We start from the raw sequence: 24,016 nt of genomic DNA on the forward strand, positions 1-24,016 counted from the left end.
AAATAGTTATTTATGTTTAGAATCCTGTAACATCACTAAGGTAGTATTATGAACCGAGTATAATGGCCATGAATAGCCAGATATGCGTATGTGAAAATGTATATAGATATATAGATAGCAAGGGAGGTGGAAGGAAGGGAGAAGATTTGCAGAAAAGAGGTTTGGCTGGGTTTTTGCCTAATCCATTTGATTTAGTTTTAAGACAGTGCTGTTTCTGCTGCTGGGGATAAGGAAGATGAATCCAGTGATAGTTTCTTCACTAAGAAGGTGCATTCCTTCACAAAGAAACAGGCAATGGCATTTTCATGTTATATCATCAGAGATGAAGATGATAGACTACTGTAGGAAACAGCTTTCACAAGTGAGATGATCTGTGTTTTCTGCTTGGCACATCAGTTTGTGTTCTGACGAATCCAGTCATAAAGTGCCATCACCTTCGTGTAAACACCAGGACGATTGCGCCGGGCACATCCTTCACCCCAGCTTACAATGCCAGCAAGGTACCATCTGTTTCCCTTTCCTGTGCAGGCCAAGGGACCTCCAGAATCTCCCTAAAATGAAAGGGAGTTCAGCCATTAGTGTATGCACCCCCCCACACACAGCACTGTAACCAAGGTTAGGTTATTAAATAAATACCTGCCTCCCTCTTTCTCAAATTACAATTTAATATTAGAATCTTATTTCTGGATAGAACATACCTAGCTAGCTGTCAAATTTATTCAATTTATTTTAACTTACGAAGTAGCATACTAATCAACATAAGTGATGGCAAGAAGCTTAAAAAATTACTCATTGCTAATGTCCCATTACAGGATTCATAAAGCAACTGATCACAGGCTGACTGGGGAGAGAAAACAGGGATGAAAAGTGGGAATTCTGCTATCATTTGATCATAAATGGTTCACAGGTTGAAGGTAGAACTCTTACACTGTGTTATAAGCAGGAACAGAAAGATACCATACGTCCCCAAACAAAAAATAACCCAAAACCAAAAAAACAAACAAGCACAGTTAAATATTATCAGCAGTTTCATAACCAAGACGGTGTCTACATTCACAGAGGAAGAGGAAGAAACAAAGATTAAAGTATGTGCAAATGAGAACTGGGTTCTCAAAGGGAACAGGCAGCTCTGCACAGCAACGTAGGAAAATAAATCTCCCATTTAGCTCAGTGTACAGGATCAGGATGCATTTGGGCTCACAGATGCTTTGCGTCCTTCATTGTTTCATCCTTGTGTGCCTTCTGCGAACAAACCAGTTCACGGAAGCCTGAGCAGTTCTGGAAGCAGCTCATCTCTGCAGCTCTGCCTTATGTCTACAAGGCAGTCGGCAGCCTCCAAGTGGACCCTGGGGTTTGTTTGCTGCCCCCAGTTAGAGCTGAAATGTGGAAGAGGTCAGAAGAAAGCCACGGACTGAGAAAAGCATAACAATAGAAAGCCTTCATCACCCAACCAAGCAAAACTATCAAGAAATAAGAAAAAAAGCCAGAACAGTTCTTCCTGTCTCTCAGGCTGTTGTCATAGTGGCAATTTTGATAATCCGAGAGGCTGATGTCAAAGTGGCTTGAGAAAGGAGGCTACGTAGTCCAGCCAATTACACAACCAGTTCTGAAAGACCAAAGGGACTGTACGCTGGTGGAGAGAGGACAGATCCTAAAAAGAGGAACCAAGATCAAAAAACATTCTAGAGCGATAAGAAAACAGAGTCTAAATGACTAAATGCTTTTTATCTCACTGCAAGTATCACATCCTCTAAAGATGAAAAGAGTCTGGAAACTTCACGTAACTTGTGCAGTGCACACACAGCTTATGTGTCCATGAAGAAACAAATCGGGGTGCCCACAAGTCTGGAACTGTAGTAAAAGTAGTTTCAGGGTGTTATGGGGATTTCCTGAACTGCCAACATCATTCTTCTCAAGCACTGCACAGGAAATCTACTAGTGACAGAAAATCATGACAAAGATGCCACCCAGACTAAGAACTTAAAAGCCCAGAGGACTCAAACACAGCATATTATATTGGGAAACTGGATTGACCAGTATGGTATATAGCCAAATTGGTTAAAATGTCCATTTAAAGATTCAAGGGCGTTTCTTAAGCAACACAGTTTTTGGAGGAACAGCAAGCCTCTAAGCCAACATGTTTTAGCAAAACAATTCCAAGGTCTAAGGTTATAGACAATCTACACACAAAATTAACAAAAACAATAAGTCACTGAATTAGAACTTTGAGACCGCAGGAAGATCCTGAAGACAGTCTATTGTGTATAAAGAGTTTTGACCTATTATGAGCTATGATCTTAAAAAATTACCCTATTCCATCAAAATAGTAAAATCTATATAATTACACAAAAATTCTGTCGAATTACCACAGTCTAACATCAGTAACAAAATTCTCTCCCTTTACACAGTAACTGGTATAATAACCATGTTGGGAATTTTGAAAGTGAATATTCATCATAATAAGTTTGAATACTAATAAAGTAGACAGCTAGTCTAATAACAGGGAAAGAGAAAGAGGGCAGAGTCAAGACAGCTGAAGTACATCCAAACAGTTTTTGATCATGTGTGCAAATAAACTAGGTTGTACAGCTTATGATACCATGATGTAATCGAAACTTGTTATTACATACATGAATGAACATTTCAAACTAAAAGGCAATGTCGCAGTTACCAAACCTAGCTTACCTTTGCCCTCTGTATTTCCCTGTAACAATACATTACTCATCATACTTCTGACATTTTTATTAATCTCACACCCAGACATCAAAAAAAGGGAAAAAAAAAAATCAACATGACTAGCAAAAATCAGAGATGGGCCTAACTTTTTTCTTTTTATCCTTACATCTCTGTTCTTTTACGGGAAATGTAATTGTTAAAGAGGAAAGAGAATTCTTTTTGATACATTTTACTCCTTGTCTTTGCAAAGCAGCATTTCCCAAGAGATTCAGAGATTATATAAGCCAAATTTACTACCTTGTTTTGGAGAGCCTTTAACTGCTATGTTAAATTAAGCATACACTCGTGACACCTCGCTATTACTAAAGAAAAAAAACCAAACACCTAAACACAACCAAACCACAAACATACCACAACTCTGAACAGTTTTCCAATGAAAGCAAATATTCCTCTATAGTTTTTTCAACAAGTTACACATTACCTGGCATGCATCAACACCACCGTTAAGATTTCCAGCACACAGCATTCGCGATGTGATAAGATCATCATACAACTTGTTGCAAACACTTTGGTTAATGATTCTCACTCGAGCTTCCTGCAATGTTTTGGCAAGATGACCTAGAAAAAATTATGAGAATATTGCAGAGGTTATGGTGGCAGAGATTTCTAACAGAGATACTGCTTCTCAAAACAAAAGAGAATTTCACCAAATTCAAAATCTAGCCAGCTGATGATGGGAGAGTAATTCCCTTCTCTTTAATTGCTGCCTGCCCTCAGCTTTTGGAAGCTGTTGTCTACACTACCACCTAGACACAGAGAACCCTATGCACCACCTTTCCATTTCCTTAGTCTTTATCTTTACATTCTGCCAGAAAGTAGTAAAAAAGCCATGCAAATTATGACTCTAATATAGGATTCCACACAGCATGGCCAATTTCGAACAATATTTCAAATTATGAACAAAGATTTTCATTGTTATTTACACTATGGTTGTGCTCCAAACATTGTCCAAGTGCTACTAAATGAAATTTTGACATTCTTTTCCATCCTCTCACTTCTAGGAAAGGAGCTGAGGAAATAAGCTGAGAGGGGAAAAATAAATAATTTTTAAAAGTCAAACCTGTAAATCACAGGTGGCACAAAGAACTTAATTCTGTACTATAGTATTGGCATAAAGTGTCATTGTGAACTAAGTATCCTCATCATGTTTTGGCCCAACAGTGAACAGAACCTTTTCAATACCTGGATGATTAGAGGAAGTATTGGGTTTTGGCTTGTTTGTTCATTCGGCTCTGAGGGCTGGCTGGGAATGTAACAGGTAAGATAGAAAAATATGGGTTTTTTCACATGCCATGGTGTTAACTTTTAAATATTACCTACATAATTTTGCAAAAAGCAAGACATTGTAAGAAGGCATCAGTTGTAAAGCCATTTATGCTTCAGGTAGGCTACTGCATTATTATCTAGATTTAAAAAAAAAAGATTTAAAGGCACATAAATTACCATAGCATATGGCTTCTGATCAAACATGAGGAACTAGGTCTCAGCACAACTGTGGGGACCACTGTGATGCTGAGGAGCTGCCTAAGCCCAGGTTTCAGAGCTGGCTCCTGTATGATGCTGAGCCAGGGCCAAGATCTTGTGGGCTCCCCCCCACCCCTCTCCAAATCTGCTTTTTTCCTGCCTCCCCACCGCAGCATGTTGCTTCCAGCTGCACAGAAGCAGAACTCTTCATGGGACATACATGAAATTGCCTTTAAGACAGACAACACAAAAAAATTCCTCCACAGCAGTTCTGCAAATATTGATGTTCATGGTGCCCTGTTGCCAAACACAGCCTTAGAGGCAAATTCTTTCTCTGCAATAGTTGCAAGTTGCTGTTTTCTTTACCTGTAAAGATGAGCCATGAGCATGAAAATGGGTATGCTTTTGTAAATCTATAGTCGTTTGCTTTCCAATAGTCTATGACACCTGAGTACGCATACTGTCACTTATCACCTGCCACCCAAGCAAACCTTCAGAATTCACAGGCTGTAGCTAAGGGGACATTTTCTAGATTTTTACACACCTATTAATTAAACCACAGGTATTTTTTTCTCAAAATTACAAGTATTTCATTGATAGAGTTTAAAACTAAGCCAAACTTGCAAGAAGTATATCCAGGAAATTAACATACTATTTTCTTTTATGGCTCCCCAGCCAGTTACATAGCAGACAGTTCCATAAACAAATACTCTAGAGGTGCTGGGTAAACAAATGGGCTGTACCAGCTCACTGAAGAGCACAGGCATCTCCATTTCCAGCAGGGCAATGTCATAGTCTGAGATAGATTGGTCATACTGCGGGTGGACGATAATCCTTTTGATTGATCTCATAGTTACACGATTGCTCCTTTCATTAATAGTATGTAAGCCCATATACGCTCTCCATCCTGAAGGAACGGAGTATCTGTAAAGAAAATGTTTTTAGAATGTCCCATTGGAAAATAACGCAGCGGCAGTTCACTCCATTTTATCTGCTTTTCAGTGATGAGATTCATCAAAACCAAAGCGAATGGAGTAGAATAGCACTTCAGCAGACAGATTCACTATAATCTCCTAAAACGTTAAGTAATGTTTTTATTTACTATTTTGAAAATAATAACTTCCTGGGGCTGCAAGACCAATTCCTTGCAATGCACCATGCTTTGGAAGTCAGAAGTGTATCATTAAATTCTGTTTCCTCCTTGCCACACACAGGAGGCATGTCTTCTCAATTTACACTACCTAAACTGAACATTGGTGAGTTTTACTCTCCACTTATCAGCAAAGAGTCCTTTTCTTGAGAGAAAATGCCATAGCTTCTACTTGGAAAATCCCTTCTAAAAGTGATTCTAAAATTCTAAAGAACTGTCTAAAAAATAGTATTTACCCTATATCTAACAAAAAAAGTGTGTTTTACCAGGCAGAATTCACTGGCAAAATAGTTGCTTCAGATACTTAGGACCCTTGAAGCCAGCAGAACACAATATTGAGGGTTCATGTATAGTGCTATCATGTTGCAGAGCCAGCCTATCTAGACAAGGAATAGCTGCCGCAGAATTTTGAAAGCACCACTGTAAGGTTATTAAACTGCAGATACTCTACAACAGTATAACGTCTTCTTACCTCACCGAACCAGAATCCAGGAAGCAATGGGCAGCGGATACAAGCCACCTATTGGAAATAACAGATGCGCCACATACGTGGCCATGTGCTCCCATCTGTAAGCTTGCTTGCCAAGGCCACTTTCCAGATCTTGCATCTTCACCTCCAACAATTCTGTTTTTCTTAAGCTGGTGTCTTCCACAAGCTAATAGAAATAATTGAATAAAATAGTAACAAAAAATTTAAGGTCATTTCACTTTGCTATGCTTAATACATAAACTTTTATCCATGGACCTCAAAGATGTTGGGGAAAAAAACCTATTTTCTTACTGTGCAATTGGTAAAAAGGTAAGGGTACTTGCCCATTTTCACTTAATGGGTAGGTCAGGAATAAAGCAATCATTGCCTGTCCTCCCTTATAGCTTTCTAAAGGGTTAGTAACTCAAACAGACATTTAAGCACAATACTATGCTGGGGCATTTCCAAAAGTTCACTTGAATAAAATCTCATATCTTTTCCCTCCTTACATACAGAGCTCTTTGACTGCATTTCTTTCAGCTCAAGCACTAAGATCTACCAGCTTAGCTTGGAAGCGTGCATTGCTTGAAATAAGTCATCACAGACAGAATAGGATCAGTGGACTTAAAATGAATCAAAGCAAAATTCAAGGCAAACATTTTCATACAGATGCTACCAAGAGTTTCATTTTTTTTTTTTTAATTCATATCTGGTTTAATAAATTCTCAATCCAATAATGCTTGACCATAACACAAATTTCTGACTCAGTTTCTCAAGACTCACTAATTTTTAAATAAATGTTACCACACCGCAGTTCATTTCATCAGATCCATCTGCACAGTCTCTTTTCCCATCACACTCAGGATTTGGTTTCAGCAAGCATTTTCCATTGAGGCATTTGTACGCATAAGGGGAGCAGCTTCTGTAGGCTGAGAGAGAAAATAGTATCATATGTTTGGAGCCACGGTTTTAAATTATTAAAAAATACTTGCACATTCCACCTAGTCTGTGAAAGTTCAAAGCTACACATTCCATTCTGCTTGAAGTCATAGTCTGTACTGGTGCAAACTGGTCCCTCTTTGGAGAGGGGACAGAGGGAATGAGAGTTCCACTCTCATTAATGATCACATTCATTTCAGACTCCACAGTCCATGAGAAAAAAGACAGAAGAGCCTTCAGATATCCTCACTACCATCTTATTTAACTCAACTGAGCAAGCTAGGCTCGTGAGATCTGTTTTCACCTTCACCAGGACTATTGGCATTACAAATTATAAATCTTCAAAGTCTGGAAGTCAACCTTTTTAAGTGAAAGCTGAAAAAAATTGATGAGGAGCTTTATACCTCCCTCCAAGAAATTTTTGGCTAAGGACTATCACAGTTTACTACGTGGCAGTCCTGAGAGAGATCTCCACAATGGGCTTCCACCACTTTCATTCTTATTATCAGTTGCTTACAATGACCTCTAAACAGCATGAAGGGTATTTTTTTTTCAACAAACAAGGACATACTTCTGCCTACCTCAAGGACCTAAGATTCAAAGCAAGGCAAAAAATATAAAGCCAAAATGCAGCAAGTCACTGGGGAGACATTAGCAGTACCAGTAAAGTCCATCACCAAAAGACCATGCATGTGGCAAAGGGCAAAGGTTCCAAGGCTATTATGTCTGTCTCCTTTATATTATTTGGTACCGACCTGGCAGAAGTTGGGAAGAAGTGCTTTCTGACAGGATCACCTGCAAGCTATGGTTAGGTCATCTAAATAAAATGACTCTTATCTTGGATTTTGCTTCATTAATTTCTTGTCTAGACTCTCCCAAGAGCTAGTTATATTCTACATGTTTTGTTTTCACTATTATGAAAGTTGTACTTCATGCTATGAAAAAATACTTAGAAATACTGCATTTATCCATTAAAATAAGCATATTTCTGCTTCTGCCTTCCATCATCTTTTGGAAAATAGCTAGGAATATGTACTTACAGCAGTCATTCTCATCACTGTCTTCCCCACAGCTGTCATCATCTTTGCAAGCCTTATGCTGCTGCTTACACTTCCCATCACCACAGTTCAGCTGTTCTGGATTACAGCCTGAAGAAGAAAGGCCTGTAAATGCTTTACAGTCCCAAGAGCTGGCTAGCCGCCATGTGCTACACCCCCTGCCAGAGGTCACCTTGATGTTACTGTGAAATCTCTGCCCGATATTAGTCTACCTTGGCTTTGATAGCCTCCAGTGTCAGAGAGGCTTGTTGCATTACCTACCTTGCGCTGCACTCTGACCTTGGAGTACCTTCTGGGTCACTCCTTTTGGCATCCCTTCATTGTTCCCTATCTTTGGTGGGCAGCGCCCAGTTTGGATACAGTACTCTAGCTGAACCCTTCCCACTAGTGACTGGGAAGATCTTTTCAAACTCCTGTCTTACATCCTAGCATGACACTTTAAAAAACAATGAAACACCAAACATACACAGAAAATTTTATGACTTGTTTGCCCCTCAGGTCAGCTTTGAGTCACTATCACCCCCAGGCCATTTTTCAGCAGAAAGGCAACTTACACAATCCACATGCCTATTTGATTACCTAAATTCAGATTTCACTCTTATTAAATAAAATATCATTTTCTCCATATACATTCTCCAGCTTGTCAGGATCATTTATAAACACATCCCTCTAAAATACAGCCCTCTTTCTATTGTATAGCACTTTCCCTATTCCATAAACATCTTCTCTAAACCATCATTTAAATCACACATACACAAAAAATCATGACATATTCCATAACAGGTAGTGGCAGAACAATAATAAAATTATCCTTTCATTTTTGTAATGAGTCATTGGCAATCATTCCCTGAAACAGTTTTCTCTGTTTTTGTTCTCACCATGTTTCCTTTACTTACTGATAAGTTTGTCACACATGGCAGTGTCGAAGTACAACTTCCCCTGTATTTACCCTCACAGCAAAGAACAAAATAAATAAAAAAAAAGCAACTCCATGCCATTTTTTAATACCTTTTCACTGTTCACAAATAGTTTACTTTGACTACTTGTTGCTTAATTTTATTTTATTTTTGGAAGCTTAACTTGTAAAATTGGTGTAAAATTCTCAGTTTTTCTGTTCTCCCACTCATTAAAGAGATACATTACACAGCTTCTCCTCCAGACTTTCAGATCTTCACCCACATCCTTCATGTGATCTTAAAAATAGCTACCAATATTTTAGAGGTAATCTCAGCCAGTCTTTAAACTTCCTGGAACAAGCTGTTTACAGAAGAACACAAATATGAAATAATTGCCCTACCACAACCTAATTCATCACCACCACCTGAGCAGCTTTGCAGCCTTCAGACTGATTGCTTGAAGGAATGCGTTTTCTACCTGCACATCTAAGGACGAGCTAGAAAAATAGGAAATTAATGGCACCAGGAATGTTGTTACAGTCTAAATGCATTAACATAGGACTGCACCATGAAGGAACAGTAAAATGCTATTAAACCCCAAAGCTGGTGTCATTTATAAACTAAACTGAATGTTAAAAAAGGAAATGTTATTTTACTTGGCATAATCTGTGCAAGATTTTTATCGAACTGTCTGAATTACATGGATCAATATTCACCTAAATGGACTGTGAAAATTAAATTCACATTCACTGCCTCGCTCTCAGGGTAGAAAGTGATTTAGCACAGATACATAATTACTACCGATAGTGAACACCTCTTCAGTTTGTTAAGGTAATGTATTTTACACAGGAGCATCTAAGAAGGGCTGGGGGGTGGGGGAGGTGGAATGAAAAAAAAGTTAAAACTGGTTCTCTTTAGTACTAGAAATACAAATTTTCTGACACTAAAATGTTGCAGAAATTCGCCTCTGTACTACTACAGTCCAACTTCATGTCTGATGTGAATAAGTGCTTTATCAAACACTTTTCAAATCTAGCAAACTAATTATGAGACAGCCTGTCACCAAGTATTTCTTTCACTTTAGCTAACAACTAGTATTGATGCTAAGGTGTTTCTTTGCAACATATAAAAAATGTTTGTTCTCCTCCACTTTTTCAGATGTGCCAGCGAAAAAACCAAACCAAACCAACATCAACCAAACAAAAAAACCAAAAATAGGTAATGTATGGAAGGATAAGAAGCTAAAAGCTCCTCTTTCTGTCCAGGTCAAGCCAACTTAAACTTTTTCCCCTCTAGCAGCACATGCAAATTAACAGTTAAATCAGATTGAAGGACCAAGCGCATTTGTCCCACATTTCTTTAATCACTTCCAATCTAAAGTCATTTAGTCCTCTTCACTGCCTTGCATGTGATGCCAGGGGGAGGCACATGCTATGCGGCCAGCCTAGCTCGGAGCAGGAGTCTCCCTGTGTTCTATTCACCATTCCCTGAAGTTATTCAGGTCATGCTTTCCAGGTCAGATCAGAGCAGCACCTGTGATTTTTAATAAGCATGCTTTTGTAGGCTCCCAACAATGGCAAGAAGCCCACCAAGAAGGTAGGTGACTGCAGGTACACAGAAAATTAAATTTATTAAGTTTTTTCCCCCTCCCTCTTACTATTGCTACAGGCAAGGCTGTAGTGGAAGACCAGTGCTCTCAATCCGTGCTGCTCTCTCAGATAGCCTCCACAAATGTCTTTACTGCATCGACTTGATACTGACATCACAGTTAATCTACCCCTCCTGGTGAGTCTTAATAAGATTCCTTAAAATTGTGACTAAGGATTGATTACGTGACTTTGAGCCATCTGCTTGCTGCCTCAGTGCTAGAAACAGAGCAGAGCACGCAGAAAGTGAAGACTTGTGCATGCGATAAAGACTGGGGATTTTTTCTGTTAAAAAGTATTTTGGGGCTTTGGCTTGTCTCTGAACTGGTTTTGAGGCAGTAACCAGAGTAACCATAGAACACAGCAGAGTGTGTAACTTTTTTCGGTAGAAAGAGACACATGTGGGTGGAAGAAGAAATCCCTGAAGATATCTGAGTCCTATAGAATGGCTGACCACAAAGTCTGCCACTTATTTCTCATGAAAGGCATGAAGCAAGAATCTGTGCCAGAGATCTCATAAACACTTTAAGTCAGCAAGGAACAGTACTACACTCAGTCAAGCACGGTGAGGATCCGAAGAGGTTTCACAACTGAACTAATCTCTTGAAATCACACAGAATTTTAGCCACCTAGATATTCACTGGGTAAAGGGAAGGGGAGGCATTTACAAACCATGTATCGCAGATGTATCATTTTTAAAGATTATCACGAGTAAATACGTGTATCCCCTGAAAATCTCTGTTCCACCCTTTGGAAGCCCTCCCAAAATCTAACACTGATCCAGAAGTGCATAGAATGGGAAGTCAGGAAAGGGGCTCTAAGAAACCCAGCCATATTTCTGCAACACTTGCGAGCAAGGGGTCCTTACTGACTCCCAGTGAAAACTTCAATGGTGTGCCTAAACCTGGAAGCTGATCCAGAGCACGCTGAGTTGTGATTTTAAAAAGACGACTGATTATTCATGGTTAAGTCCTGTTGGCAAAAGTGTTATGCCTAGAGGCTCTCTGCCATACTACTTTCATGTTGCAGCTTGGCTATTTTAAGATGTTAGCAAAATGTCAAATAATTAGATCTGCAGAAATTGGTAAATTTTACTTTTACTTACAGAAGTGTTGTTAGAAGTTAGCAAATAAGTACTAGCTTCTAAAAGTATCTTTTATCTAATTTTGTACATCTATTTGTTCAATTAAATACATAATAACATTTTAAACATTAGTCTCTTGCCCTTAGGTTAATTAAAAAAGTACGTGGTTGGTCTGTCAAGCATGGCTTATTGAAGATTTCTCCTAAGAAATTAAAGTATGTACTTATTCACTTACGGTCTGTGTGACTGAAGGCTTTGTATTCAATATAAAAGCCTCTGTGGGTGACCAGTTCATCGGAATGGAAGCTGATGGTGACAGAATAGCCATATTCTCTGTTTCTGTTGTTTTCTGAAAGAGCTTTACAGTATCTAGCAAGGCAAAAGTGAGAATAATTAATTTCTAACCAAACTGATAATTACCATCCAGCTACCTCTCCTTCTACTGAGAGGTACCAATGCCAAAAATCTTTAAAACAGTACAATAAAGATCAGGATTTTTTTTTTTTTTTTTTTTTTAGGGTTAAAAACAGCCCAACAGAAATGTTAGCCTATTTCTAAAGGCCTTCTACTCCACAACTTTTCTGGGAATAGCAGACTTTGAAACAAAATACAGCAAGATAATGGATGGCAGATTCTACCTCATAAATACAGGCAGCTTCTAAGCATGCTTGATTTCAGATTTCCCATTTAAACCTGCAAATCCAAAGCCCACCAATGGAATCACACAGCCAAATCCAACAGTTGTTTCTTGTTTCAGTACAGTCCTTCCAAGAGACAAATTATTCTGAATGCTGGTTTTTGGGAGGTTTGATTGATTTGGTTGGTTGGTTGGGGTTTTGGTTGTTGGGGTTTTTTGGTTGTTTTGTTGTTGGTTTTTTTTGAGGGGTGGGCAGTGGTGTTTGTTTTAAGCACATACATTGCAATTTTTCTTATTTACAGAAAACAATTACAATCACTAAAAAGTAAGAAGTATAGAAAATGAAACTTCACATGACACGAGCTCTTCCCCCATGTCAAGACCATTGCCAGGAATTTACAGTTCAGCTGCAGCTGCATAAAATCCTGCAGTTTACTATGTCATTGCTCTTAAGGGGAACAACAAAGTAAGTGCCTAACAGGGTAGGAAAAGCAGGATGCTTTAATTAATGTAATGACAAATGTTCAGGGCAGGATTAAAAACAATACCCTACTGAAATTCAGTGGAAGCATGCCAATTTTTGTTGAAATGTATCTTTCTGCACTGGAAGTGGCAAGACATTTTTTCTTAAGTACAGTATGTTGCGCAGAACACTGAAATGCAAATTAATGTGTCTGAAAATAGTGTATTTACTCACCTAACCCCATCGATTTCTAACCAGTCTTTATCACATTTACTGGACCCTGGAGACTTCTCTTGGATTTGTATTATAAGGATTTTTAATGAGAGCTTGTAGCCAGGCAATGGTGCCTAAAAATCAAAGGATAAATATCCTGACACACACATCTACAGAAGGAATTGGCCTGTGCTTCTAAGATGCTAATCTTGTTTTACTTATTATCAGGCTAAAACCACTGCATTTTTTATTATGCAAATCGGCACCTTGAAGAACTAAAAGACTTTGACTAGGCTGTGCCAGATAAAGGAGTGTAAGCCTGCCTGGAGCCAGCACAAAGCCCTGTACCTGAGGTTCACGCTATGTTTGTACTGCCACGTGTTTCAGCTGGTCAGATAAGAGATTTAAGGTATCTATGGCAGCTGGTCACTCAACTGCCCTAGCTATGATCTCTGTGTTTTAGGAAGCCTTTTTCTTCCCTTTCCTGCACATAGATGAGAGTTTCGTGCTACAAGCTGCTAATAATTTTCATTGAGCAGGTGAAAGGTAGAGATTGTTACCAACTCATAGATATGAAGAGCATCCTTTTCAAGGGAAAGTCAAAAAAAGTGGTTAAATGCTTAATGGAGCAACAGATAAACACATCAGGAAGTCTGTGAAAATCATAAGCAGATTAATCCTGCCAAAGGATTTGGAGCTGGAGAGGGTCCTGTTTCTACAGAATTCATGGAAATACAGTGTGGTACGTCATATGAGGCAAGATTTACATGACTTTTTTCTTTTTGACATAGAAACAAAGCCCTGACTATTAGCAGTTTTCTCTCACTGCTAGGAGTTGTCGTCTTACTCATCACTTTGTTTCTTTCATGGATAATAAACTTTTGGATGCTGGCAATGTTTCCATCCCATAACTGGCACTTGTACATAGGACAGAAAAGAGACGGGTGCCTGAGAAGTCATCAGGTGCAGTGGTCTTAGCGTTTCCTTCCATTTTGCCCACTTCAAAAGCCATTTCTCCCAACATCTATATCACATAAAGCAAAGTCACCACTGCTCAGAAGAGTTCCCAGCACTTACTCTGATGATCCAGCTGCAGTCAATGTTTGGTGGGTAGTAACTCGGGTAATAAGGGGAACTCAGTGTCCCGTTCCAGGAGATAAAATGGCCACCACACACTGGGAGAGAAATATATCAGCAAGGAACACAGTTATCTCAGCTGGGCTAAAGTGCATAGCCTACTCCACTTGCTAGAACCCTTCCCCATGTACAGTTAGAAGAATGGGTTGTAACAGTATTAAGCTCATGTTTTGCCCGTATTAACAGAAAAATCATGCAACTTCCACTTCCCCATCAGACTGAATTTCTCTTATTTTTGGACCAAATTACAATTAAGGATAAATACAAAGCACCTCTAACTGAAGGTGTTTTTTTTAAAAAAAAACAACCCAAACATTCTTTTGCGGTATGTGGAAGAAGCAATTAAATGTGGACACAACAAACCTCGCCCTTCCAATTTACTTGACCTTTCTGTAAACATTTTCAAACATTAAAAAGCAATCAGCTCAATGAACTGAAACCTCTAATGTCATGTAAAGCAGGAAGTTTGTGTATCAGTTCTCAGTCTGAAAATTCATACCACATTTGAACAGTACCTTTGAGGTTTTATTTTCTACCAAGAACTCTGCTAGATATACAGTCCTTAATCTTTTGGTTCCCTTTTGGTAACATAGTAAATGCAAATTGTGTATAATAGAAATAAAGAAAATTTTAAAATAGTAAAATTTTGTGGCAGAAAGTGGGCTATACGTCATTTGGAGTGCCCATCTTCAGAACAATGAAGCAATTCCAATTTGTAATGTGCGCAGGATGAGCATTTGCCTAAGCAGCACCCACAGAGACACAAGCCAAAATGTGTAAGCTTTGGAGAAGTTTATTCCCTATTTGTTCCACAAGCTAAAAAATAGTTACTCACTTAATTGTCAAAATTCTTTCACTTAGACCTTACCAAATGTGGCTAAACTTTCACTTGTGAAGCCCCTATATCTTCTGTAAAATACTACAGTTTATTGTTATTAAGAATATTTCACTGATCACCCAGAACTGCAAAATTCATAGTAGTCCATAGGTTTGGAATATACTTCTTGGGTTTACACTTTTTCTTACACAGTTAACTACACTGAACAGTGTTTTCAGAAAAAGATCAAAGACTTATTAGAAGTGTTTGCTCTTGTTTTCCATTTTCATTAAACACAGATTCCTCAGGCTGGGGATAGATGGCCAAAACTGGTAAGAAGAGCTGCTCTGTTACTGGGGCCGTCTAGCTCTGCCCAGCCATACAGTGCCTGTGGTGCTACCTGGCTGGCTGCTCTGCTACCATTCCTCAGCATTACCTATGTAGTAAGAGTAATGTCTGGGAAGTATGGCTTGGGTAGCAGTCAGGAAGACAAAAAGTCTCCCAGACCATTCTTTATTCTTTGTTCAGTTCTCAGACTTTTTATTTAAGTGGATTGGAATGACAATTCCCTGACTTACATGCCGGCATTCCCTCTCCCCAGATTCATTCAGGCAATACCAACTGGTTTTTTAGAGGCAACAACAGGAATAAGTGTGCTTACATCAGATGCTTGTTTCTATTAATTACTTACTGATTTTAGGAATGGCTTGAAAATGAGCTTTTAATATGCTGCTTTCTTCTCTTCGGTCCAGTGAGAAGGTAAGCAACATCACATTACTTGATGAAGTTAAACGTACCACAGGAGGAATCCAGGCCCCAGGTCCACACCACCTGAAATATTACCAAAATTGCATAAAAAACCCTAAAACGTTTCCCATGTTCCAGTCATTTTTGCTGAGAAACTGGGCAGAAGTACCACTGATCTGATCATCTGTGAGTCAGGAGTATTCCCCTGGCTACCACTTCCCTTTCATTCTTCCCCCCAATGGATGCTAGAGAAGGCACTAGAGTTTCCCAGCCTTGCGGCTCAGTCACTCAGGGGGACCATCACAGGTGTTCTTGCCTGCCAGGTGCCCTGGAGTTTTCAGACCTGTAGAAGCATCAGTAACAGATTATGCTACTTCAGTAATGATAGTGGCACTGAGAAGTAATGGGCAGCACTGAGAAATAATGGGCAGCACTGAAAAGGCAATGAATGCCAGTGCAGCAGTGTTGAGCAGCGTCTATGCAACAGATAACAAGCCCAAAGCATTTCTTATCTGTTAACATTCAGCTTGGTTTCACGTCACAAAAGCTGTCACACAAGATGTGAAGCCCCATGCATGGCAACTACTTCTTCTTATTGTTCTTTTGTTTAAATAATGATGAGTTAATTTATATCCCGAGCTTGCAAACTTACTCCCACTTTTATTTTGAAAAGTCTTCTTTCATGCATCTTGCACATACTCATACTTGCATCTGTAAATTCACTTTTATATTTATTCCATTTTGAAATCCACAGCATATTTTGGATTTCTTTTCATTAATTTACAAATCTGCATGTGAAAAATTTCTAACAGTTTTTTTTTCTATGCACAGCAAATGAAAGCAATAGAGATTAGACCTCACAGTAACAGACTATTTCCATCACAGCCCTACATCAAGTTCTTAGATGTCAGTGAAATCCAGAATGGCAGCATTAAAGTCAAATTTTTGAACCTTAAACCAAAAGTAGTCTTCTGTTTTAGCAGGCTATTTCCTGCTCCCATTTTGTATGAGACTCTATAGGGTGGATCTGCAATGTACCTCCCTTTTGCAGACATTATTAATTCCTTTTTTTTCATAATACTTACCAAATCCCTTATAAAATGAACAATCTGAGTCCCCTCTGCACTGCCATATGGAAATGTTTTAGCATCTTGATCTTTGACCCAGTTGATATCCTGGCTTATCTTCTAGCTGTACCTTTTGTCCCAGCACCATCAGAACAGCAAGGCAAGCACATACGAGAAGAGCTGTTCATGAGACACCTACTTTTGCAGTAAACCTCACAATCTCAGCTCACTCTTAATATTTGTCACTGAACACCTGTATTACTGCAGTTTACAGAAACTGATGAGAATCATTTCAGTCACTACGTGTGATCCTAGACCTGAACATCAGGGAATCATGGCTATAATGCAGTAATTCCTGGCTGTCATGGATATTGGAGATATTATTATTAGTTCTACTGCACGTGTCCCAAGTATGTAATGAGCTGGCTCTAGCTTAAGTAGAAAACTAATAAGCATTATTCAAAGCCACACATTTGAGAGGGTGGCAATAAAAGTAACCCCAAAAAGTCAACTTTTCTGGAGGTACCATCAGGCTTTTAATGTAATTTCAGTCACCAAATTCTGTTCTGGCTCTTCGACAGATAGACATCAATGCATATTCTTGAAGTTTCTGTCTTACAGCTTATTGCATCAGTGTTCTCTGAATCTGTTATATCATACACCTGTGTTGGTTTTACTAGCTTCCAGGTGCTTTCATGCCTACTCTACATTTCTGGTTCCGAAAAATCTGAACCATTGCTAAAAATACACAGTGGAGTAACAGGCCCAGCAATAACCCATAATCAACAGCAGAGCAGATGCATGAAGGGGATTCTTCATGCTATGCTACAGTCTGAGACGAATTCCTTACAAAAACCCTGCGTTCACTCTGTGCCTGGCCTTCTGACAGTCTCACAATGGCAAATTCTTTTGCGTCGTGTTGCATAAGGAGAGAAATAAGTCTGTTAATAGAGCTGAAGAGGACCACCCCTTCACAGGTTAAACCCCTACTGAATCTGCATGCTCAAGCTAGCTTCCTCCTGAAAGTTCTTTAAAATAAAAAATAATAAAATACCACCCCCCCCTTGAAATAATCCATCCTCAGATTCTAAAACCTGTTTGTTTATTTTGTTAATGAAGACAGGTTCATGGTAGATAACATGTCCAAACATGAAATTTGACTCTGGAGCGTGGGAGCAGTGTGGCCACTGAAGGTTAAATATCATCTGATCTCACTTATGCAAACGGACTACACAGGGGCTCTGAGGACAGAGCCTTCCATAAACACAACACCCCTGTTATGAACATATTCAGGAGAGAGAACCCCTGCTCTAAACCATGTTTTTTTTCTAAAAATAATAGAATACAATACTCTAAAAAAATAATTAAGTCTATCTTTTTGAGTTGTGACAGTAATTGTATGAAATCAAAACCATTAAAAAATAGTCATGATGTAGAGCAAAACCCACAGGAATTTATAACGGGCTTCCCAGGGAAGTGGTCCAGCAAGTGGCACCAAGCCTGTCAGAATTCAAGAACCATCTAGACAATGCTCTTAGTCACACGGTTTAGTTTTAGGTAGCCTGTGAGGAGCAGCGAGCTGGACTCAATGATCCTTATGGGTCCCTTCCAACTCCAGATATTCTATGACTCTAATTCATTGCAGAGGCAGATAATATGGAAGATCCTTTTATTGCCTTACACAAGATTTTTAATTAAGTTTTATTTGGAGTCTTGTATTTTTGGAACCTGTTTAATATCAATTTGATATTGCTACAGTTTCAGAGAGTTTCCAGATCAACAAAACATCTTTGCTCTGTACTGTCATACCTTGTAATGATCTTGTTCTGCAGAGGAAGAAGGAAATCATATGCTGACAGGTGGTGTGATGCACAGCTTTCTGGGGTGACACCATGCACAGTGATAACTACCAGTCTCACCACATAGTTAGAAGGAACTCGCAGCCTCCATTGATAAAAAGTCTTTTTGGGATTCATCAGAGTTAAAGTCCTGTTGTCACCTGGCTTGGCATACAGGTCAAAGGATACCGCTATACAAAAGAAGCTAGATCAGTGACTGAAAGACTGTTAAGCTGAAAGATAAATTATTGGGTAAAATTTCCAAAGAGGTGGTAACAATTGCCTACCTGCACTTCTTGACTACTCTACTCACTTTTTCCCCCCTTACCTTTACAACCCTTTTCCCTACCAGGCTGCATCAACTTCTTCTCTGGCCAAGGAAGGACAATGCCTCACTACCACCAGCTCATGGCACGCTCAGCAAGCAGGGGGGAACTCGGCTGCAACTGCTACCATCTCTGCTTGAAACCCACTGCTTCCTTTGCCTTTTTCTCTTCCCCCCTCTCCACACAGTTACAACACTAAGTACATGAAGTCAGTCTCAAGGCGTCCTTGATATGAAGAAACAAAGCAAAGCAAATTAAAGCTCTGCAGTCTTTGATCACCAACTATGAATAACCAAGATTATCTAGTCACAAGGCAAATAAATTGTGTATAATTTTGTATAGTAGCCTTTTAAAAGATGCCAAGAAAAGGACCCACATTGCAATTCAGTGGGAACTATTAGATTTCAACCGTTCTAGTTCGAACATCAAAATAAAAGCTGTGAAGTATTTTCATTCCAGACTTTATTTGGAACACAGGCCAGGGAGATCCCTAGTCTGGTTTGGTTCCTAGGCCCTACAGATGTAAGAACAACTGGGAAACTGCCCTTTTTCTGTTACATGATTTCCCCTCCCCCCAAAAAAGTGATATTGAGATTGAAGCATAATCACCTGATTTTAGCATCACATCATATTCTGTCGAATCTGAAACTGAAATTTAATAATGTCAGCCACACAAGCCAAAGACACAAACTGGAGACAGAAAAATAGACAGAATAGGTATTAAATGACAGGTACATCGTTACCAAAAAGCTCTATTGCAACAAGATCAAAATTTTGCTCCCCAGAAGAACTGAACATATGAGCTGCTTGTTTACTACTGATTCCTTTCTGTTCCACTGAGGTTAATTTTTTAAGAGAAGCAACCATATCTTGTGGTGCCCAGAATGTATTCCAGTAGTAAGCTCGAAGTCCAGACTCTCCTTCACTGTGGAGAGAAAAAAAATATACATCATAAATACACCTGAATTAGTATTTTGGACAGACTTTCCATTGGTCTGCAGTTTCGGCTTGCACACTTTCATAGCCAGTTGAACGGCTGCATGAAGAGTTGCAGCTGAACATGGTGGCAAAAAGCTCTGCTGTTTAATGATTGTTTTCTCTATACAGTAGAAAAACCTTGAAAATACCTTCCTTAAACAGTTACACATTGAGACTAAAAATTATACCTCACAGAAAATCCTTGCCATAATTTTTAGGGAATTGGATGTTTCCATCCCTGCTGTATAATTATACACTTCTAAGATCATATTACAGCTCCAGACACATTTTCCTCAATAGTTTTTAACTGAGACTAGGGCCATATGACAATATAATTTTATGCCCACAATTTGATATGACGTTTCACAGAATTCTTGTTGAAACAAGCAATATGTATATGCACATTTACAAACTATTAAGTGATTCAAAGAGACCGCCTATCATGCTCCTCTGTTCAAAATGGCCTAAGGAGCGACCTTTCAGAAGTTTTCAGAGACTACCAGGACAGTAGTAGCCATCTGCTCAATGTATTTATATTTCTCACCAGGAGCTCAAGTAGAGTGCCCTGCCCAAAATTATACCTTTAATTTTTGTTTTGAGCCTTTCAAGGAACTTCATTTATATAGACAAAACCAAAATAAGATTCTGCAAGCGGTAGAGGTAAAACCTGCTGAACTGTGATTTCAAAAATCAAAAGTAGATGAATAGACTACAAAGCAATCCATGAACCAAGGAACAATTAATCAGACTTCATTTCTCTCACTGGTTCTACAGGGCAAGACAGACGATACACTATTAGCTTACACACTTAAGTGCATTTCTGTGTTCTTCATGCTCTGTTATAGAGAGCTGCATGTTCTTCCAGGTAACTAATATAAAATTAACTAAAAAAGGTAAGACAAATACAACTGAATATCTCAAATTTGTATTATATGCCGGAACAGTACCTACCTGAAAGCAGCCACTACAGACTTCAGGTAGTACTTTCCCAAGGACAAAGACTGATATGTTTCTGCAAACTGACAGTGAAATAATGATAAAAGAAAATATAAAGTGTTACATTTTAGCATCAATACCATCTCTTATACTATGAAGTATTTACCTTTTTCTTCCTTTCTTCTTCACCACCCACTCACATTACAAGCACTATCCATCCATATTTTCACAAAATATATCAAATAGGGATCATAAATGTGCATTCATTTCTACTCACGCACACACAAAATTACTTCTAAGTCACATCACATTTCAAGACCATTGAGATAACTCTCGGTAATTAGCCATGAAACAGAAGCCTTTATGAATACTGTTATATTTTTGTTCCAATCTTTAAATTTCTGGCATATAATCAGGACATGAGCAACTTGTGTTGGCTGTGCACAAAGCAGCTTTGAGACACCAGATTAGCTCTTTTGGGAAATACAGGCTAACAGAGAACTGCTTTGTGTTTAAGAGTGCTGTTCACATGCACCCAGGAAACAGTACTGATCTCACAAATGAGAATTCACATAAGAAGTGCAAGAAAGCAAGCATTGTTGTGGGGGATAAGGGAAAACAAGTCAAAACAAAAAGTTAAGCATTGAATTGGAACTATAATTAAAAAAAAAAAAAATCAAAGAGAAAGATGTAGCAAGGAAGAGTGTTTGAGTAAAATGAAACAAAACACACTTCAAATTCCTTTAAGAAAAATAATTTGTCCATAACCTTGAAACCCCCAGATTCATTACCTAGAAAATGCTGACCTTACTATGAGACACACAGCCCCACCTGTCTAGCTATATTCCTAAAGCTGTACACTGCCAAGGCACCTGCTAGCTTTAAACTTACTGTTTTGAAGGAAAAAAAGATTGTAACTAACTGGAATCTTCTCCTTATTCTGAGTCTGACTATGTAATAATTCTTAAATTATTGCTATACTTAAGTGGGAACTTACGTAATTTTCGATTGCTTCTGCTTGCAGGAGGAATTTCTGTGACTTGGGATCACTGAAGTCATTTGTGTAAGTCAAATTAGGAATTTCTACACTTCCTCCAATATAAATAAAAGAGAAGGCTGGAGCTGGGGGGGAGGGGGGGGAAAGGATAAAAAAGAATTAGCACACCTAATAACATTACAGAAAAGCTTCTGGAACAAGAAGCTTGCAGAAGCATGTATTGTTCTTGGCATCTATAGGTATTAGTTATTAAAAGAAACATGCAGGAAGCGACAGCGCGCTGAGTCAGTCCCATTGACAGAGCAATGCCCAGAAGGGAAGGACTGAGCTACCGGTTCAGACAGGCATTTCTACTAGGAAGCTTTAATTGTTAAACTTCCCTTTTTTTGTAGCGCTATCCTCCTGAAGAGGTACGGTTTTAACAGCTATGTGTTGAGGTCTGGGTAGATGCGTGCATAGGTTGGATACACATTCTGTTTTGAAAAAGCTAACAGAATATAGACAGCTAATCCTATACGCTCTTGGTAGAGATGACAGTTATAACGATGATGATATGCACAAGCAGAGACAAAAAAATTTAGAGATAAAATATATGCCTTCATTATTCTTGTGCAACTACCAACTGCTAATTATTATGCACTTTGTTGCTTTAACGAAGACATTAAGGAGAAGGGAAAGGCAGTAGTTTAGACACGCATTACATGCTTAGCTGCCTAGTGCAGAGCTTTTTGTACTAAACATTCACAGTGCAAAATACCCATCCCACCCAGACCATACTGGGGAGGAACACTTACAGAATGAATAGTGCAGGACTAGCACGGTTACTGTAACTGCTAAAGAAACTATAGGTAATACTCCTAGAAGCCATCTTCTCCAGAAACACAACCTCATCCGTTTGAAGAAACAGCACTTCTGACACAAGCCTTCTTGGTAGGATGGGCAGTAGTGAATATGTGGACTTTCCTAGAGAAAGACATGAGAAAGCATCAATTAGTAAAACAACAAGAGAAGAACTATTGTACTGTACTTTAGTATTTTTAGCCTTTCAGTTTTTAAAGAGGTTTAAACTGAGATAATATCTTCTGTGCTACCAATTGTGTCACACACAAACCCCATGTTTCTTGTCTGCCTGTTTGTGGCATGAATTTCAAGCTGTGTAAGTGGGGGGAAAAATTGTTATCGCTTTGGTTAAGAGTAGTTTGTATACAAAGAACAGAGGTCAATACACACCAAAGTGGGCAGAGAGATCATTTACTGTGTTCCTACTGTAAAGCTTAGCTGGCGTCTCTTACCTGCCCTGCAGTCTGCTCAGAGTCGTACGGAGCTGGTATGCTGTACACAGAAACCCGGCTGGAGGGGAAAGCCTGTTTCATGACGCCTTGACAAATGCCTTTTGACAAACCTAATAACAAATTCCTAAATTCACTTATTTTTTTAAACATAACCCAGAAGAGCGTGCTGCTCTCCCTGCCATGCACACCAGGCTTCTCTCCTGTCGCCTTTGCCATACTGCTTGAAGCTGGAGCCAGCTGATCTGCAATCAAAGAAGGTGGGGAGGAAAAGTTGCCATCACTGTAACTCTTTGTTTTCCTAACTGGCTAAGTAGGATATGGATCCCATCATTTGAGAACAGATCAGTTACTTCTTTCAGAAATACAAGAGTAGGAAATAATTTACAATACAATGCAAAGGATGTGCAAGCAATTTACAGGTAAAAAGTCTCAGAGCAAGGTAAATGAGGCAACTTCTAATGAACACCTGGTGGAATCCACAGAAATATGTCTGAGAAAAATGTGCAGCTCCACAGACCATCTGAGTTTTCCAGCTTCAAGCCCTGGTACCACAGAATAAATGTAATTGCAAAGCAAGTCATGTTAACGTTTCCTATTTGAAATCAGAAACAGTTTTAAGTGAGCAAACCAACAAGTTCAGGGTATTCTGCATGTAAAAGAGAAAAATCAAGGATGTGTGTGGGGAAATAACATCTTTTATACATGTTGAGGGAAAGAGAAAGCACAAAAACAAAACCTAGAAAAACAAAACAGGCCCAAGAAACCTCAGCCCCAGAAAATAAAAAGGGAACAACCCAACCCCAACACAGACCTCACTGAGAATACAAAAGGGAATAACTGGAAGGCAATCCTCACAGCTCAGGAATGCAGACTACAACTGTAGACAGGCTGCTTTGTTCTATTTTTTTTCAACAACCTCTCTCTGCTACCCACACAGCCTGCTGACGGACTGATACTTTGCCCCTTCCTTCCTGGAAAAGAAACCCACAGAAAAAGCCTAGAGGAAACCAAAACCTCTCTTGCATCATCTCTAAAAATTGTACCAGGACCTTTTAAAAGTTAAATATATATCCAGAGAACCCAATCCCATAGCAATGCCTCTCAGAGGGTAGAAGCATCCATTTTA

General features: G+C 39.0%; 1 protein-coding gene across 2 annotated transcripts; it reads right to left on the bottom strand.

Annotated features, from left to right (window-relative positions):
• Nucleotides 1-392: 392 nt before the first annotated feature.
• LOC308059537 (suppressor of tumorigenicity 14 protein-like) lies at nucleotides 393-22,502 on the bottom strand (the record flags this gene model as incomplete). 2 transcript variants are annotated; one of them, XM_080377030.1, is made up of 16 exons in its annotated part: nucleotides 22,393-22,502; nucleotides 21,599-21,723; nucleotides 20,617-20,684; nucleotides 19,431-19,612; nucleotides 19,297-19,335; nucleotides 18,333-18,552; nucleotides 15,401-15,540; nucleotides 13,833-13,930; nucleotides 12,777-12,889; nucleotides 11,678-11,811; nucleotides 7,799-7,906; nucleotides 6,629-6,748; nucleotides 5,823-6,006; nucleotides 4,853-5,124; nucleotides 3,158-3,294; nucleotides 393-551 (listed from the first exon to the last, which is right to left on the bottom strand). In XM_080377030.1, the coding sequence occupies exons 1-16, from the start codon at nucleotides 22,487-22,489 to the stop codon at nucleotides 393-395; spliced, it is 2,196 nt and encodes a 731-aa protein (XP_080233156.1). In that variant the 5' UTR covers nucleotides 22,490-22,502. The 2 variants fall into 2 exon arrangements, with proteins under 2 accessions (XP_080233156.1, XP_080233157.1); XM_080377031.1 differs by lacking the exons at nucleotides 21,599-21,723; nucleotides 22,393-22,502 and adding an exon at nucleotides 20,768-21,567.
• Between the last annotated feature and the right edge of the window lie 1,514 nt (nucleotides 22,503-24,016).

Source organism: Falco punctatus, assembly GCF_963210335.1.
Source record: "Falco punctatus genome assembly, chromosome: 2".
In the NCBI taxonomy this organism is placed as follows: Eukaryota; Metazoa; Chordata; class Aves; order Falconiformes; family Falconidae; genus Falco; species Falco punctatus.